This window comes from Cervus canadensis, chromosome 8 (assembly GCF_019320065.1).
Source record: "Cervus canadensis isolate Bull #8, Minnesota chromosome 8, ASM1932006v1, whole genome shotgun sequence".
In the NCBI taxonomy this organism is placed as follows: Eukaryota; Metazoa; Chordata; class Mammalia; order Artiodactyla; family Cervidae; genus Cervus; species Cervus canadensis.
In genome coordinates, this window is record NC_057393.1 from 54,213,896 (window position 1) to 54,233,299 (window position 19,404).

A 19,404-nucleotide genomic window follows, 5' to 3' on the forward strand; every position below is an offset into this window, starting at 1 on the left:
CAAAAGAACAGCATGTATACTATCTATGGTGAAACAGACCACCAGCCAAGGTGGGATGCATGAGACAACTGCTCGGGCCTGGTGCACTGGGAAGACCCAGAGGAATTGGGTGGAGAGGGAGGTGGGAGGGGGGATCGGGATGGGGAATACGTGTAAACTATGGCTGATTCATATCAATGTATGACAAAAAATAAATAAATAAATAAATAAAAATAAAAAATAAAAAAAATAAAAAATAAAAAAAAAAAAGGAAAAAAAAATGTATCTAGTGATCAAAGAGAGAGCTAGAAAGAAAGTAGTTAATCTAGAGGAAGCCATATTCAGACTACCAACAAATAAAGTAAAGCAACCTATTAGAGATCAGGTTTTTTACAAATGTTATAGTACCCAATTAGCTTTGGGGGAGCTTCCCTGGTGGTCCAGTAGTTAAGACTTCCTGCTTGCAATGCAGGAGATATGGGTTCCATTGTTGGTCAGGAACTAGCATCCCCCATACTTTGCTCCATGGCCAAACACAAAAGAAACAAACCAATAAGCTATGGGTTACAGGGACTTCAAAGAGGGTACACTGTGGAGAAGACTTGTTTTTCTTTTTTTGGCTGAACCATGTGGCTTATGGGATCTCAGTTCCCTGACTAGGAATTGAACCCAGGCCACAGTGGTGAAACCCAGGAATCCTAACCACTGGGCCACCAGTTGTTGGGGGTTCTTTGCACCTTTGCACCTTTGTACCAACCCACTCCCCCTTCTTGAACTCTCAAGAAGACATGATTCTCTTGCTTCCCTTTGGGGTGTTTGAGACAGCATTTACTCATATCCTAGTAGTTAATGTTCATCCCTTGGGAATACATGTGGCCTTAAGTGGCTGAGCAGTACAGGCTCATTTTGAATGGATGGTCAAGAAGGAATATGCATAAAGTAATGAGGAATCAGGCTGGTTGGGCATATGGTTTATTCCTTTATTCCTTATCTCCAAGGTACAAGAACAGATCACTTCTCTGGTAAGTTCTGAAGTAAGTGATTATGAAACAGAGATACATTGGTTACAAGGATCTTGGGTTTGAGAGCCCTAGGAGCCCATAAAAACCTTGCCCCAAATCCACCCTCCCCTACCCCTTGGGATAACCTAATCATCTCAGTTCATTGGGCTCATCCTTGGTTGGGGTTGAGACACAATTATCTTTGGTTGAGAAGCGTTGTTCTCCAAAAGGTAGGAAGACAGTGGTTTGGGGGTATATCTGAGTCTCTGAAAGAGTCATTTGTATCCAAAACCTATGATTCTGCTTCAGCTGGCTTGCAAGACCCTGTGTTCTTCTGTTCTGCACGGAAGGAATGGAAATTCAGCCTCAACAGAAAAGTGTCTCTCCCAATACAGCCTGAAGAAAGAGTGGTGATTCTAACTGAGGTGCGTTTTTTCAGGACATTATGACTGCTTATTTCTGAACATCTGTACATAAGAGATGAGCTTATAGTCATATCAAGTGGCCACATGCCCACTGAAGGCATGAATTCACTGAAGACATGAATTTCAATCCATGCCTAAACCAGGAAAGGCATCTGAGCCAGAGAAGGTGATTTTTCATTTGGATCCCAGCTCTTAGCAGAGGGGGAAAGGTTTTAAGGAATGTCTGTATACCTGACGACTTGAGTACTCCGGGTAGTGAAATGAAGGCAGATTACTATTTCCCCTAAGAATCAAAAAATGGGAAATACTAAGATGTCAACTTTAAGGAAACAAAAGGACAAGATAAGCAATACTACATAGGGAGCCCTCCATTCTAGCCAACCAATGGAGAAGCCACTTCTAGCCTGGTGTGAACAGTTGCTCTGAATTTGCATGTAGTTTGCAAGGACGAGATGAAAGGTATCAATCGAACCCCCAAGATTGGCCTCAGAGACATTGCACTCTTCTTAACAGGTCAAGGGGGAAACAGTGGAATCTTACTTCTTCTGATGTCCATATCTCCTTTTTCCTTCCTTTGTTATGGTTTTAGAATCAAAGAGCTCAGCAGAAGTGGGTCTGTGAATGCTCTGGCAGAAGGCCTCAATACCAGACCTCCCCGGACAGTTCCCAGAGACCAAAACCAAAGCAACCTGTCCACTGCTATTGGGATGGATCTCACAGGCCTTTATGTTTTGCAGATGCCCTGCCTTAAGACTGAAGTAAGAGGGAGAGACAGCAACAAAGACATCAATGATTATTGGACAGGGCATCTTACATGTTTGAAACAGAAACTCCTAGAGTGACATGCCACTGTTTATAGCACATAGGAAATGGCAGCAATTTTTGACACTGGGGAGAAGTGTCAAAGTGTCTCCCTATGATTTACTGGGGGAATTGATGTCAGTTGGTGTATCTGTTACCAGGGAAACCTGCAGCTAGGGCAGCAGCCAGCATGTAGGTGGTTACTAATTAAGCCCTATATTTAAGAGGACTGGATAGTCCTGTGAGTGGAGCAGGAACTGGTCAAGCAGGGAAGTGTAGAAAGAGCAAGAGAACAGCCATCTTGAATGGGCTGACCATACAGTCCATCCTTACACAACCTGCATACCCCTTAATATTTTGGTCCACCCCTCTTCCACAATATTCCTGCCCTCAGGTATATAGAGGTGTACCACAAACAGATACCACAAATGCACCACAGACAACCACAGCTACTGAATACTGAGGCCAAAAGGTAGGCAACCTTTGGAGACAGGCATTTATCAGGTCAATTTTTCATGGAATTCGTGAGGACAACAGCATATCACTGTAGACCCAGCCATCAGGTTCATTTTGGACTGAGGTCATCATTGTTGCTCTATCTGCAGACAGATCCCTCCACTTAGACTAGACATCAAATATAAGGTATCTAACAGGCTCAATGCAGGGAAGATCATGACCATTAAGCAAAATATGAGCAGTAACGGCACTGTGACATATTAACACCCTTGTCTACGATTTTTGTCCTGGGCTGCAGTACCATTACAGAGAAGGCAATGGCACCCCACTCCAAAAGTCTTGCCTGGAAAATCCCATGGACAGAGGAGCCTGGTAGGCTGCAGTCCATGGGGTCGCTAAGAGTGGGACACGACTGAGCATCTGCATTTTCAATTTTCACTTTTATGCACTGGAGAAGGAAATGGCAACCCACTCCAGTGTGCTTGCCTGGAGAATCCCAGGGACGGGGGAACCTGGTGGGCTGCCGTCTATGGGGTCGCACAGAGTTGGACATGACTGAAGCGACTTAGCAGCAGCAGCAGTACCATTATGCTGTCCAACCTCTGTCCTCTTCAGCCAGTGTCAGACACTGTAGGGGGGTGTAACAGAACACAAGGTTAATATAATGGTGCCTTTCTTTAGTAGGGGGCCTTGATTAATTTCTTAGTCTTCTTATCTGGGTCCAGATGAAATCTGTAAGTTCCTTTCTAGTCTTAATCCCCACAGGGCAGCAAACCCCAAACACCTGGGACTTTCCTGCCAGTTTTAGTCCCAGGGCCACTTACAGTATGTTCCCCTGGGGGTAGATCCTGTGGCAAGTGCAAAAGTGAGTTATTTTCCTGATCCTTAGCTGGCAATGATACCTGGGTGGTCAACAGTTGAAGGCCAGTGATATTGACTAGTTTGCCTCTGGGTTAACATGATGTAGATACACCCTGTGCTGACTGCTCCTGGAATGTTTAATGACAAGTTCCGTGACTTAAGCTAGCCTCTTGTTTCACAGGTTGAGACAGTGAGTTTCCTGTATCAGTTGTTGCTTCCTTAGTCCACTCATCCTTCTGTTAGCCCAGCAGCAGTAGGGCTGTAGGACAGATGGAAACACCAGGGAATGGCATTTTTTCAGCTCATTGCTGAACTTCATGGCCACTAAAGTGGTGTATTTTTGCATTGCTCAGCAACTTGAGTAGGCCCACTGTAACAGCTTCGACTTAGTAAACAGCTTTACTGTTGTAAAGCATGTAGGCTGCACAGAGCGTTGTTCCTTGACACTATATCCCTGCTCTGCCCCCTCCCACACTTGGGACCAGAAGCCCAGAGGGTATTCTTTTTATTTTGCCATTGCAGGTCCCAACCAAACCCTTCAGGGTAACTGACCATGGCCAATTCACAAGCCTGTCCCAGTTAGTGTCCTTAAAGCCTGTGATTGTTTGGGGGGGGGGTGAGGGGTATGTTTGTATTTTGTAGAAAACAATAAAACCAGAAAGGCTCTTATGTTTTGCCAGTATCACAAGACCTCCCCAGGCAGTCAGGTGAAGCACAAGCCCAGGCTGCTACTTTTAAACTGGAAGAGCCTCTGAGGTTAACAGGATGTCACCAGCTTAATGGAAGAGAAGATCTCTCTCACAGGAACCCACATGCTAGGGGAATGACACCACGGGATTATCCCCACAACTCTCCCTTCCCTGCCCTCATTCTCCAACATCTCGGCACTCAGGGATCACCTGCAGCCTTCTGGCTGACTCACCAGTTGTTGGGCTGCACCTGCAGGTGTGCACGCATGTTGATGTCCAGCCTTGAGACCAAAGCAAGAGCTAGGAGACAGGGACAAAGACGTTCATGGCTTATTAGAAAAGGAATCTTACATGTCCAAAAAGAAGGGTCTTAGCACAATCATGTTCAGCAGAGAAGAGGAAGGACATGGACGCAATTTTTACTGTTTGAGGGAGGATCCCACCAGTCTAACAGGAAGCTGATGTCAGTTTGCTCATCAGTTACCAGGGAAACCAGTGTCTGGGGCAGGAAGTATGTAGGCAGTTACCAGTAAGCCCTGTAATGAAGAGAATTGGATAGTCATGTGAGTGAAGGAGGGTTGGGCAGGGGATGAACAGAGAGCATAGAAAGCCATCTTGAGGCAAGTGGAGAGTTGTCCTAGAGCTACAGCAGAAAGCAAAAGAGTGACCCCTGCCAGATGGCAGCTCCCACAGGCACTGTCTCCCACAGGCTGTTGCCTCAGCAGCCCTTCACCTGCCCCACTTCTGCTCAGATTGGCCAAGCAGCTCCCAGCTCTTTCCTAGTGTCTGAGCAGTAATGTTGAGATGAAGGTGGAAGTGAAGTGGGCACAGCAGGTGGTGTTTCTTGGACTCTGCAGAGGCAGACTGCTTTTGCAAGAGCTGTAGATCATTGTGAAACTTGCTGTTCTTCTCTGGACCTTGGATCCCTGGACATCATGAAATACAGACCCTGATGCTGCCATTTTACTTACAAGGCTACAGTGGGTTACCCATGAGATCCTGGGCTGAGGGTGCGCTTTGATCTCTAAGGTGGGTTTAGTCCCATCAATATTAGTGGCAGGTGTCCAGAGGCCAGGTGGACACCTGGGTTCAGCTGGGGGTGAAATTGAGTGAGTCAATAATAAGTAAATTACCCTACTTCCTGAAGAGAATTCTCAGGAAACTGGGGCTGAGGATCAAGTTACAGGGCAGGTATAAAGAGCCAGTGCTTACCCAGGAACTCTAACTTGCCTGGACCTTCTGGACCCTTACAGGAAGCAACTGTGAGTGTCTCTGTCCTTGCCTCTTAATTTGTTTCCAATGTCTGGTGAATATATCCCTGCCTATGTGGGTGGTTGAAGAAGGCAGGGTGTGTGTAGATCTTCCACTCTAGGAGGTTCAATGCTGGTGGTGGGAGAAAATGTGGGTAATAAGGGGTGCTCTTCACCCTGCTCCCTTGGTTTGGTGGGAGATGTGTTTTCAGGACTGGGAGAGGGGGAGAGTTGGATGTGACATCCAACCAGATCTCTGATGCCATTGTCTGGAAATCCCCAGGGTAAATGCAATTCATCTTCCTCTTGGAAGGAGGCACTTCTCTGGTCAGGAAACCCCTTCCCTCCCATCAGCCTGCTTGGCAACCCTTGGTCCTTTGCACAGGTCCCTCAGGCAACAGTTCTCTGCAACTCCCATGATTCTTCTCCATGCTCAAAACTTTACAGTTTCTCTCTGAGAAAGGAAAGAAGCCCAACACTGGGAGTGATCCAAGTCCTGCACCCACCGTGATCTCACTTAGCTCCTGAGTCGCTTTCTGATGGTGACTGGAAGCTCTACTGGACATCAGCTTTCCTCCTCTAAAGCCAGCTTCCCCCTGATGGCACCCATCTCTAACGTCCTCTCTTCCATGAGGCCCCTGTCCAGGTCCTCTCAGGAGGTCTGGGCAGGACTCTAGGTGTGCCAAGAACTTTCCTGGTGGAGCCCAGGAATGACCAATCCTGGCAAATAAGCAGTCATGCGCCATTCTGTGCTCAGGACAGACCTTACCAAGCATTAGGACTCTGGCTTTTTTATCAGATAGCATTGCAGACTCCAGTACTATTCTGTGCAGAGCAGCAAGTGAGAGGAAACAAGCCAGACTTGTAAGAGGTAAAGCTACCCACCTCCTGGTATAAAAAGGGATAAAGAGGCCCAGAGAGGGAAGGGTCCCACCTGAGGGCCCTCAGAGAGTCCCTCCTGGTGTGACAATGGCCTCAGTGAGGAATTCTACATCCTGACCACAGGGCCCCAGGCAAGGATGACAAGCCCAGAGAGGGACGACACAGAGCATCTGAGAGTAGATCCATGCTGCTGGCAGACCGGCTCAGAGGTCCAGCTGGTTCACTTATGTCCTCCCTAGCCAGACCTTATCCTAACTTTCCCTAAACTGCTTTTGGAGCCCTACTATTCTTGGCCCCAGAGGATGGGAGAGGAGATGGGGGAAGGGCTTCTCCTGACCTCCAGGAGCTGGGCCAGCCCTAGTCCTCATCCTTGGACCAAGAGCACCCCCCCTTTCTGTTCCTCTGCCTAGGACATGCTTCTCCTCCTGATCTCCATGCTGCTTCTGCTCACACAGCCCTGGAGATCCCTGGGAGCAGAAATGGAGATCTATTCCCGGAAAATAATGGCCAACGCCTGTACCCTGGTTGTGTGTAGCCCCCCAGAGGGTGGCTTGCCTGGCCGTGATGGACAAGATGGGAGAGAAGGTCCCCAGGGAGAGAAGGGGGATCCAGGTAGAGCTGGGAACATGTGCTTGCCTGATGGGAAGGGGTGGGCACTGGAATAGTAACCAACTCCCAAACTCTGAATCTTCTGCTGTGGAAACCTTGAAGATGGTTTTCCCAACAGGGGAGGCTTCCGCCAGATCTTCAGTCCACCTAAAACATGGCTTTACTGGTTGGCAAACACTGGCTTGACCAAGCCCCCAGCTCCATAACCACCTGCCCTGATTCCTTCTCTAGGATCTTCTGACCCTTGCCACTCCAAGAATGTACAAACAGTGAGTGAATGACTGGTGTTTGGAGTCCCCTACTCCAGAACTCTGGAGAAGGCAATGGCAACCCACTCCAGTGTTCTTGCCTGGAGAATCCCAGGGATGGCGGAGCCTGGTGGGCTTCCATCTATGGGGTCGCACAGAGTTGGACACAACTGAAGTGACTTAGCAGCGACAGCAGCGGCAGCAGCTCCAGAACTCTTTGGGCTCACCAAGTGGTGTTAGTGGTAAAAAATCTGCCTGCCAATGAAGGAGATGTAAGAGATGCAGTTTCGATTCCTGGGTCAGAAAGATCCCCTGGAGGAGGGCATAGCACCCTCTTCTGTATTCTTGTTTGGAGAATCCCATGGACAGAGGAGCCTGGCGGGCTCTGGGTTGCACACGACTGAAGTGACTTAGTACACTCACGTAGGAGACATAGGAGGTGTGGGTTTGATCCCACGGTTGGGACAATCGCCTGGATAGAAAATGGCAACTCTATTATTGCCTGGAGAATATCATGGACAGCGGAATCTGTCTGGCTCCAATCCACAAAGGGTCAGATGCGACTGAGCACGCATACTCCAAAACTTAACTGTTGATCATTCTTATTAAATGTTGCCTCTGCAGAATGTTAAATATTTTTGAACTGATGACAGTGTTGTAAGTTTCTGTTTAATCATCTTTAGATGGGAATAATATCGACCACACAGTGACAAAGAATTGAGCCAAGGCTTCATTTCTTTGTTGGGTCTTCAAGATCAAGTTTTATTCTTCTGCTGTCCCAACCAGCTGAATTCTCCTGAGGTTTCCAAATGTATTGTTAAGGGAATTTTCTGGAAACACTGCCCCACAGGAGAAGATCTGGTTTTTACTGGCAAGACGTAAGAATTTGATGAACCAGCGACAAGGACGAGGGGACCACTATGGCCCTGGGCCAGGGCTATGGAGGGATCAACTGAGGTCTTTTATCTTCCTGGAGTTTGTGCTTTGATTGGAGAGGAAAAAAATGAACATTAAAGCTGAGAAGAATACATAACATCCCCAGGATTTGTAGGGTAAGAGACAAGTATCTGTCTGTCTTTTAGAAAGAAAGTAGCTTCCAACATGAATGGGCTGGGAATTGAGAAGGCCACCTAGAAGTGATCTCAGAGGAGGGGTGGTATTCAAGGTGCCAGCTCTCTCTAGCTCCCCTAGGGGCCATGAATTGAAAAGTATCCCTTCCTCTACCCCCCTGCTCTCATGGCCTCCATGGTTTGTGCAAAGGATGGGCAACCTCTAATGCTCCCTTCTAAGGAGTGACTTGCTTCCAAGGTACCTGCTGCCCTCCCCAGCCAGGGGAGAGCCCAGCAGAGGCTCAGCCAGGGAGCAGTTGTCTCTGACTGAGCACAGTGCACCAGGGGGTCTGGGATGTGGAGCCCATCCTCTGGGCTCCCATTGCTTGCCTAGTGAGAATTGGAACTAAGAGCAGGACACAATGTCCAGCACAGAGGCTCTCACCACCCATCAACTACACCAGTCTCCCACCGCCTGCACATTCTTAGCCCAGGCAAGCCTGGTCCTTCTTATCCTGGGGGAATGGATTCCAGATCTGAAATGTCATCTCTCCTCTCCAGGTCTCTGAATCCTCTTCAGTCTTGAAGTCCTGTTTCCTATGAGTACATGTGTGTCCATGGTTTGGGGTGCTGGGATGGGATGAGGGACATCTCCTAAGCTGTTTTCTTCACTCATTACCTGTGCCTCTCAGTTAAAATTCAGTGACAAATTCCTTGCAGACCAGGCCCTGGTGCTGACATTTACATCCTGCTCAGTGCCAGGCAGAAAGCTATGTTTACAGAGAGCTTCTCAGTGAACAGAGAAATGAAATGAGGAAATGAACAAATAAGTGAATGCACAAATTAGTAGTAACTGACAGATTCCTTTTGCTGTGTTTTTGCACATGAATGCTTTCCTCACAACAGTCAAAAGATGGAAACAACTCAAGTGTCTATCAACATTTATCCATGGTGAACGAATAAAGAAAATGTGTTATATTCATGCTATAAAACATTTCTCAGCCATAGAAAGGAATGAAGTACTGAGATGTGCTACAAATTGGATGATCCTCAAGAATGTCACTGCTAGTTTAAAAAGGCAGACACAAAGGGTCATATATTGTATGTATTTATATAAAATATACAGAATAGGTAAGAGAGACAGTTGGCGGCCTAGAGATAGCCAGGGCCTTGGAGGAGGCAGGGAGGGAGTGGTAAATGGGTATGAGGTTTTCTTTGGGATTAATGAAACAGTCTTGAACTAAAGAGAAGTGGTAGTTGTACAATTATGTCAATGTTCTAAATGCTGCTGAATTGTATACTTTAAATGATTAATTATAGGAAATTCCTGGAGGTCTAGTGGTTAGGATTCGGTGTTCTCACTGCCAGGCCTCAGGTTCAATCCCTGACTGGGGAACTGAGATCCTGAAAGCTACACATGACAGTAAAAATAAAAAGATTATTATTATTATTTTTTTTTGATTATTTTTATATTATGTGAATTTCATTTCAATAAAAAAAGAATAACCAAACTCACAGAATTGAGTGTATAATTCTTGAATCAATAGGCAATTCTCCCTTTAGTCATTGAAGGCAAACCTCTTATAATTTCAGACTTAGGCAGCCTTCTTAAGGTACTGTGATTCTTTGAAATGTTTGGTCATTTTTCCAAAACAAATTAGTATGTGGTCAAAATACAAAGAGAAGAAATTTAAAATTGCCTGAAGTGTGCCCCTTAGAAAGAACAACTGTTAACACCTTTGTATATGCTGTTCTTGTGTTATTTACAGTATATATTACATGTGCACATGCCTGACACATGCATGGACACATTGAAGAAACCAAATCATATTAAATAGAGTGTTTATAACTTACTTTATCACTTAATAATGCACAATAATTTCACCTATCTTCCATAATTTTAAAAGCATGTTACATAGTTTTTTCTTTTCTTTATATTAAAATAGAGCTGATCTATAATATATTAGATTCAGATGTATATCATAGTGAATGCATATTTGTATATATTGTGAAATGATTGTCACAATGAGTCATCAACACACATAGTTACAATTTGTGTGTAATGAGAACTTTTAAGATCTGCTTGCTCAGCAATGTTCAAGCATGTAACCCAGAATTACTAAGTATAGTTACTCTGCTGTACATCGTCTTCCTAGGACTCAATTTTTTTTTAACTGGACACTTGTACCTTTTGAAGAATTCTATCCATTCTGGTCACTTCTCAACCCCACCTTTGGCCACCACAAATCTGTTCTCTGTGAGTATGTTGTTCTTGTTCATTTTTTTAATTTAGATTTCACATATAAGTGAGATCATATAGTACTGCCCTTCTCTGTGACTTATTCCACTGAGCATAGTGCCTTCAAGGTTCACCGATGCTGCTGCAAATAGCAAGATTCCATTCCCTTTTATGTCTCAATAATGTTCCATTGTATATGCACCCTGCATTTTCTATATCCATTCTTCCATCCACAGATACTTGGGCTCTAGGCTGCATCCATGTCTGGGCTACCATAAACAACGCTGCAATTAACTTGGGGGTACATATATCTTTTCAGGTTAGTTTTTTCATTTTCTTTAGTTAAATACTCAGAAGTGGAATTGATGGATTACATCGTAGCTTTATTTTTCACTTTCTGAGAAACCTCCATACTGTTCTCCATAGTGGCTGTACCAATTTACATCTCTGCTTCACAAAGTTTCCCTTTTCTCCACTTTCTCCAACACTTCTTATTTGCTGTCTGATAATAGCCATTCTGACAGTGAGGTGACAGCTCACTGTGCTTTTGATTTCTATGTCTCTGGTGCTAAGTGTCAGGTGTCATTTCTGACAAAAACTTTGGTTCTGGGAAGGGGGGAGGGCAGGGAGTCCAGGGTCAAGGGTAAAAGCTGACAGACTTAACTGCCATAAATACCGTGGCCTTGGGGCATGGGCAGATGCATTGTATGCAAAGTCAGGTGGGTCTAGGTTTGGATCTGCCTCCAACTCTGCAAGCCTGTTTCTTCACCTGTAAAATGGAGATGTAGACACAGATTTCCTAGATCTCCACGGACCAGTCACCTGGAGGGGGAGTGTCTCCACCCTACAGAACCCAGAAAGAATGCCAGGGTCCTGACTCTGCAGGCAGCTGGCTCCTCCTGGGCCGGGGTCAGATTTATGTCCATCTCTTTTGCTGCCACAGGTTCACCAGGACCTGCAGGACGAGCAGGGAGGCCAGGACCAGCTGGCCCCATTGGGCCGAAAGGGGACAATGGCTCTGCTGGAGAACCCGGACCAAAGGGAGACCCTGGACCACCTGGTGAGCAGGTGGGCGTGGAATGCAGGTGTCTGCAGGTGGTGTGCTGCGTTAGGACACGGCAGTAGGTATGCACAGATTCCACTCCAGGAAGAGGAAGAAGGTAATTCTCAAGGTGGCACGAGGTTATTTCAGAGATGGCTGGTGCTTCCTAGGGGCACCATTTTGAGGAGGAGGCTGCCTGTCTGACTTCTATTACAGCTCCATCTTTTAAGCACTTCTACCTCCAAGGAGATTCAGTGTCACTAACCAGGCTGGTCCTTTTCCCCAGGGCCTCCAGGCATGCCTGGTCCAGCTGGGAGAGAGGGCCCCTCAGGGAGGCAGGGGAGCATGGGACCTCCGGGCACACCAGGCCCCAAAGGAGAGACTGGGCCCAAAGGTAGGAGGGTGGTGTGTGGTGGGTGAGGGAGGGAGATGGGAGGGGTGACATGGGCAGCCCTGGTGGGGACCAAGGTACGTGCACAGTGTCTGGAAAAGCCTGGAACCTCCGCGCCTGGTCGGCCTTGCCGGGGCTAAACCCTCAACTTTCCAACACTGACTGAATTTCCCGATATGGTTCCTGGAAGAGACCAAGTGGTCAGGAGCAGTCTCCCAGGTCGCTCTCTCACCTGGAGCTGTGCGTGACAAGCTGCACTGCTGAGGAAATGGTACCTGCTGAGCACACTCTCAGCCGTGCTTCTCCAATGTGTTCCTTCTGCAGGAGGAGTGGGTGCCCCAGGCATGCAGGGCCCCCCAGGCCCCACAGGTCTCAAAGGAGAGAGAGGTGCCCCCGGGGAGACTGGAGCCCCTGGACGTGCTGGGGCGGCAGGTGAGGAATGGACGTGGGGCTGGGCTCATGTTCCCCTGTGCCCATCCCCTCCAGCTACCAGGTCAGAGCTGGCATTCCAGGGAGAGGGCCAGCGTTGGGCTCTGGGCACTGTCTGTCTCCAGGGAGAGGGTGGTGATTAGCAGGGACTGTCTGTATCCAGGGAAGGCTGGTTGTTGGATTATGGGACAGTCAGTGTATAGAGGGGATGTAAGAAGAGTTCCAGGCACAGAGGGACATTTGCATGTAGGAGGGTGTATGGCTGGGGGATATGAGTCTATGTATGGATGTTGGGGGGCACGAAAATGCTAAAATATATGTTCAGCACTCACCCATTTCTATTTCTCTGATCCCAGGGCCTGCTGGAGCCATAGGTCCACAGGGGCCTTCAGGTGCCAGGGGCCCCCCAGGACTGAAGGGAGACAGAGGTACTCCTGGAGAAAGAGGAGCAAAGGGTGAGAGTGGGCTTACAGGTAAGGAAGACTTGGGGACCCCATTAGGGTGTGGGGCAGGGAGGAGGCCTTATTTAGCTCAGCTCTCCTCTCAGATATCCCATTTAGTTACAGATGGGGGTCAAAGCAGGAAAAGTTGACAGGGTGTGTGGCAAGGTGGACTCTGGTCTTAGCCTCTATGACTTGCTGGAGGACACCCTGAGCAGATTTTCTATCCGATTTCTATGACAAGCCAAGCTCCTTCTCCAATTCATCAGATAACCTTGAATATCAAATAACTCAATGGATGAGAAATACTCAAGCTATGTCTATTCCTCTCCTACAACCATACCACCCCCTGCAATGCAAAAGGAAGTGCTATCAGATTCCTAGAATTTGAAATTAAAATGACATCTGGTTCACTGTCAGTGAGGCACAGGGACCTGTTCAGGGGATACTGTTCACAAGAGAACTGCAGGAAATCCCGTGGAAGCAGAGGCCAGCTAGGTCAACAGAAGAGGGCTTCCTAGGCCTCTGTTCCACCTCCTTACCCCACCCCAACTTGCCTCTGCACCTGGACATCCTTCTCTTGAGGCCTGGGCTCTGAGTGACCCCAGGCTGTTCTGGATCTGTCTTCACTTGGCCTCTCTCTTCTGCAGAGGTCGATGCTGTCAGGCGGCAGGTGGCAGTCTTAGAGGGACACCTGCGATGCCTCCAAAATGCCTTCTCTCACTATAATAAAGGTGAGTTCATGGACCTGACCCCGAGCCAGGCCCTGATCATGGGCCTCAGACTTAGTCTGGGCTTGGCTTGCAGTTCACTGGGCTTGGGTCTAAATTGGACTTGCTGGGACCATGATTGGGACTGAACTAGACCTGGAGTGGGATTGGGGCTAAGGACAGGGCTGGGACAGAGCTGAGCCCCACGTGCTCCAGGGGTTCAAGTAGATGCACAAGACAAGGAGGTGAATGCAGTCTGAGTCATCTGTTCAGCAGACCTTACCCTGGCCTACCCTGGCGGATTCCTATGACAAACGGACACCCCACCCAGGATGCATTTCTTCCCTCTTTGGGCCAGGTGTGCAAATGCCCAGAAAAGAAGCCACACAGCCGAGGGCAGCAGAGAATCCAGACATGATCCTGAGAGTGGGGGTGGGATGCTGCCTGTGGGCTTCAAGGCTGCTGGGGACCTTTCGTTGGTGTGTGGCCATCAAGTATCTTACCCTAAAGGTGTCCCCGGGTCTGGAAGGAATAGGCTGCCTCCAGGCTCTGGCCAGTGCTGGACTCCCCCTGCACCTCTGGTGGTGTTGAAGCAGAGATTCTTCCCTAAGCCTGGATCCTAAGCAGGCAGAGGCCTCTGGGAGCACACACCTGAGTGCCCTGTACCTTCGGGATGCTCCACCAACTGCCCCTCCTCCTTCTCTCCTCTCCCTGATAGCAGCTTTGAATGCACATCACTTATCAAACCTTGTTGATCCAAAAAAGGAAGAGTTTTCTGTAGGAGTAGTGCATATAGGGACCTGATTGGGTGATACAGAGGGTTGGCCTCTAAGAACTCAAGCCGACTAAGTACTGAAATAGTGGGATGAGAATTTTCAGCAGTTTATGTCTTTCTTCTTGCACAGTCATATTTACATATCTATTTACTCTCTCATTCCCTGGTAGCTGAGCTGGTAAAGAATCTGCCTGCCTTGCAGGAGACCTGGGTTTGACCTGGGTCGGGAAGATCCCTGGGAATGGAAATGGCAAACCACTCCAATTTCCTTGCCTGGAAAATCTCATGGACAGAGGACCCTGGTGGGCTTCAGTCCATGGGGTCAAAAAGAGTTGGGCATGACTTAAAAACTAACGCTTCATGCAGACTGATATAAACAAAGGAGAACTTGAGCATATGTGCTGGCCACATGTGTGTACCTAAATACTATCACTCAGTCCACACCACCTACATACTTGAGCACACATGCACACATATGCACACCCATCCTGATGGACCATAAGTCAGCCCAGGTACCTTCAAATTGACACACGGATATATTCACGCATGCACACGCATACCACCCAATTGCTTGGGATGTAAACCAATCATGGCACATGAGCTTACACTGACCTTGTCCAGGGCTGTCTGGGTACCATCCTGACTACTGGAAAATCTGGACTCCAACTGCTTGTTGAAGCTAATCAGAGGAAAAAGGCAGTGGGTCAGGGTGCAGCCTGGGTTCAGAACCAGTCCAGTGAGCCCCCTTAGGAGCCCTGAACGTTTCCATGCATGACCCTGGAAGTCAGAGGGGTATGAATGGGATGGAATCAAAAGAGATACTTGACATATCACATAGAGGATGCTGTTGTGCAGTGGACCTTTTCCTTAGAAATACGGGATTAAACTCTGAAAAGACAAGTGACTTTCCCTTGTCACCTGGACTGTCATTGCCAGGGTGGGGCAGAACACCTGACTTTCTGAGGCCCAGACAGGGCTCTCTCCAAAGCTGATCCCACCCTGCCCTCCTGCCCCCACGCAGAGCTCTGAGATGCTGTTATCCCTTGCTCAGTAGTCCAGGGAGGCTGACTGGCTGTAGCATCACCTGCAAGCATATGGAAGCCAACACTGGACTCCCCCAATGCAGAGATCAGCACTTGGCTGCTCTCAGATGCACCCCTCTCGTCCCTTTCTTCTCACCCTTCACACAGCACAGAAGCGCTCAGACAGCTCCACACACCCGGTCATCATGTGCGGGTGAGAATCAGCTGCCTGTGTGGAGTTTTCTCCACTCTCAGGAGCTGCCCTGAGCTCTAAGTGTCATTTCCCTGCCACAGTCTTTCCTGTTTACACAGTAATTAAAGTCCCAGCTTCTGGTGAATATCACGGGGAGGAAAAGAAAGTGCATGTGGGAGCTTTAGTGTCACATCCAACAAGGTCTGATCCTCATCTACTTTTGACAGTTGGGCGACTTTAGGCCTCTTGCATAAGCACCTGAGTTCCAGGGTCCTCACCTCTTACATGACCAGTGCTCAGGAGCTAAGTGCCTCATTTTGTTCTACCTGGTGCCCTGGTACCCTGGTGGGAGCTGGGGACTCCAGTTGGATCACAAGGTCTAGGTGCTGCCACATTCCCAATCTGACTTTCTTCTTTCCCTAGCGGTGCTCTTCCCATCTGGCCTGGCTGTCGGGGAGAAGATCTTCAAGACAGCAGGTGCTGTAAAATCATATTCAGATGCCCAGCAAGTCTGCAGAGAGGCTAGGGGACAGCTGGCCTCCCCACGCTCTGCAGCTGAGAACGAGGCCGTGACACAGCTGGTCAGAGCCCAGAACAAGCAAGCTTACCTCAGCATGAGTGACATCTCCACGGAGGGCAGGTTTACCTACCCCACAGGGGAGTCACTGGTCTATTCCAACTGGGCCAGCGGGGAGCCCAACAACAACAATGAGAGACAACCAGAGAACTGTGTGGAGATCTATCCTGAGGGCAAGTGGAATGACGTACCCTGCAGTAAGAAACTCCTCGTGATCTGCAAGTTTTGAGGCTCCCCCCACCCCAGCTCCAGCCCAGGGAGGAAGGGGGCAGTGCCCAGAGCTGTGAGCTGCCATCATCCCAATAAAAAGGTGACCCTCTGGTGCTCACGGCTTCCCCACTGAGCCATGGGATGAGACCACACGGCAAGCCTCCTATGGAACTCCTCCCTCAGAATAAAGTTTGCAACTGGCTTCACATCTGGAAGATTTGTCACACAAAAGGGGGCAGCCTGCTGACTCACAGGCAAGGGCTAAAAGGGGGTCTCCAAGACGGCCCTGTTGTAAAATCCAGTGTCTCCTCCTCAGCAAGACAGGTGTCCAGCCCTCCACCTCTGCCAAACATGGAACCCATTTGACCCCACTGGTCACTGCCTCCTCCTTGCCTTTCATCTCCTGCCTTCAATCTTCTTATCCTTCAGGCTTTTTCTCTCACCTCTCCTCCTCTCCTGACACTCCATAGAGGGGAGCAGGAGCCTCAGCTCTGGCTCCCTTCCCTCCTTGCAGTCACTCTAGGCTTGTGCTCATTCTCTCTCATGGTTTCAAATTCCTTCTATTGAGGCCTCCCCCAGGTAGAGCCCTGTCTGGACCTCTCTCCAAACCCCAGACTCCTCTAACCAAGGCAAGCTGCAGCCCTGCGGCTTGGAGGTCATCGTGGCTGCTTCTTGCTGGCAAGGAAGCACCAACTTCTCTGGCCATATTGAGTGGGCTTATACCCAATAGACTCCCCTCACCCTTGACCACCCTGGATCTCCTTCTTCCCATGACAGTGTGACTCTGGATGCCTCATCAGAGAATGTACCATCTGTACAGTCCTAATCCCTTCTGAAGTTTCAGACAGAGAGGGTGTCCAGTCATGTTCAGATTCATCCCCCAACCTCTTCATACCTTGAAGTTCAAGGGATGTTTGTCTCCCCTCTGCCTCAGAGATAATTTAGGCAAACCCTTCTCATTTTACATTCATGGAATCCAAGATACAGAGAGGAAGGGAACCTGAACTTCGTAAGGTAGGAGATAGTGTGCCTCTGGGCTGGACAGCTGATGTTTGTCAAATCGAGTAATACTCAAGCTTTGTTCACACCCAGACACTCCAAGGACAAAGCTAATGGCAAAAGCTGAGCTCTGCTATAGCAAAGAGATAAGGTACCCACTCCTGAGTTCAACAAAGACTTCCCTGTCTACACATGCCCAGGAAAGCTTCCTGGGGCTCAAAAAGGGAGGGGGAGCCCCATCCCATGATAAGTGTGGACATGCACCATAGATATCTGTGGTGGGATGTATCTTAGAAAACAGTTTCACATGCATCTTCTGAGGGTCCTTGGACCAGTCAGGTGTGAAGAAATTAACAAGATATTTGGCCAAAGGTAAACAATGATCTGGAAGGACTGTCCTATATAAGTTAACTTATGTCACATCTTTACTGCTCTCCCCCTCATTCAGGACTCCGCACTTTACCACGGGTGTAAATGTCTGCTTAGCTCTGACTGAGGGCACTTCTCCTCATTAGAGAGAATGCCCATACCTCTCTCTGGGCATATTTCTGCTTTGCTTCTGTCTTAAATAAACAATCTTCTTCTCTGTATGCTCTGCCATACAGTGTGCTGTGTCTCTAATAAACTTTGTACCTATTTATAGTTTTTGCCTCCTTGAAACATTCTTGCTTTCAAATGGGGGAAAGAGCCAGAGTCACTTTGCTTCTAGTCTCTAGTTCCTGGTGATGTGTTGACTAGGATTCCTGGGGTTTCATCCAGTCTACCCAGGTTCCATCCTTGGGCAGAGAACAAAGATATCTCTCCAGGAGTGCTCACTCCTCTCCCTCCGAGATCAGGAGCACTCACTCAGGTAAAAGGCTATATGACCCCAGAACTTACATTTTCGGCTTGTAAGTTTTTGACCATAGGCCTCTGTATATTTACTTGATTTTATTGACACACTACTGCAAAGAGTGACAGTAGAGCTAGTCAAAGCCCTAAAGGATAATGCCATCAGGGTGCTGCATTCAAAATGTTAGCAAATCCAGAAGACCCAGCAATAGCCACAGAACTGGAAAAAGTCAATCGTCACCCTAGTTCCCAAGGAAAGTAGCAGTAAAGAATGTACTAACCGTTAGACAATTGCACTCATCCCCCATGCTAGTAAGATCATGGTTAAAATTTTGCATGCCAGAGACAAGTGCTCAGGCCTGGTGCACTGGGAAGACCCAGAGGGATCTCGTAGAGAGGGAGGTGGGAGGGGGCATCGGGATGGGGAGTACATGTAAATCCATGGCTGATTCATGTCAATGTATGACAAAAACCACTACAATAGTGTAAAGTAATTAGCCTCCAACTAATAAAAATAAATGGAAGAATTTCAATTAAAAAAATATTTTTGCATGTCAGCCTTTAGCATTGTGTGAACCAAGAACTTCCAGATGTCCCAGCTGGGTTTAGAAAAGGAAGAGGAACTAGAGATCATATTGCCAACTTTCGCTGGGTCATAGAGAAAGCACGGGAATTCCAGAAAGACATCTATCTCTATTTCATTGACTATGCTAAAGCCTTTGACTTTGTGGATTATAACAAACTGTGCAAAGCTCTTAACAAGATAAGCATACCAGCCCATCTTATCTGTTTCCTGAGAAACCTGTATGTGTGTCAAGAAGCAACAGTCAGAACCCTGTGTGGAACAACTGATTGGCTCAAGATTGAGTAAGGAGTACAACAGGGCGAACTGCTCTTCCCCTATTTATTTAACCTACACACTGAGCACACCATGAGAAATGTCGGGCTGGATGAGTTACTAGCTGGAATCAAGATAGGTTGGAAAAACATCACTACCTCAGATATGTGGATGATACCACTCTATGGGTAAAAAACAAAGAGGAACTAAAGAGCCTCTTGAGGAAAGTGAAGGAAGAAGGTGAAAGAGACAGCCTGAAACTAAATATTAAAAAACAAAAAACAACTAAAATCATGGCATCCAGTCACATTACTTCATGGCAAATAGAATGGGAAAGGTGGAAGTAGTGATAGATTTCCTCTTCTTGGGCTCTAAGATCACTGCAGATGATGACTGCAGCCGTGAAATTAGAAGATGACGTCTTCCTGGCAGGAAAGCTATGACAAACCCAGACAGCG

General features: G+C 47.8%; 2 protein-coding genes across 2 annotated transcripts in view; both read left to right on the plus strand.

Moving 5' to 3' along the window:
• Positions 1–19,404, plus strand: part of LOC122446273 (collectin-46-like) — a 114,261-nt gene that overhangs the window by 27,726 nt on the left and 67,131 nt on the right. The window lies entirely within an intron of this gene.
• Positions 6,758–16,581, plus strand: LOC122446281 (collectin-46-like). Its single transcript, XM_043476252.1, has 7 exons — positions 6,758–6,956; positions 11,433–11,549; positions 11,818–11,925; positions 12,247–12,354; positions 12,708–12,824; positions 13,442–13,525; positions 15,915–16,581. The coding sequence occupies exons 1-7, from the start codon at positions 6,758–6,760 to the stop codon at positions 16,295–16,297; spliced, it is 1,116 nt and encodes a 371-aa protein (XP_043332187.1). The 3' UTR covers positions 16,298–16,581.

Coding starts and splice junctions, on each gene's coding strand:
- LOC122446281 (XM_043476252.1), top strand. CDS start 6,758: ATGCTTCTCCTCCTGATCTCCATGCTGCTTCTGCTCACACAGCCCTGG. Junction 6,957..11,432: donor GGGAGAGAAGGGGGATCCAG/GTAGAGCTGGGA, acceptor TTGCTGCCACAG/GTTCACCAGGACCTGCAGGA. Junction 12,825..13,441: donor GGGTGAGAGTGGGCTTACAG/GTAAGGAAGACT, acceptor TCTCTTCTGCAG/AGGTCGATGCTGTCAGGCGG.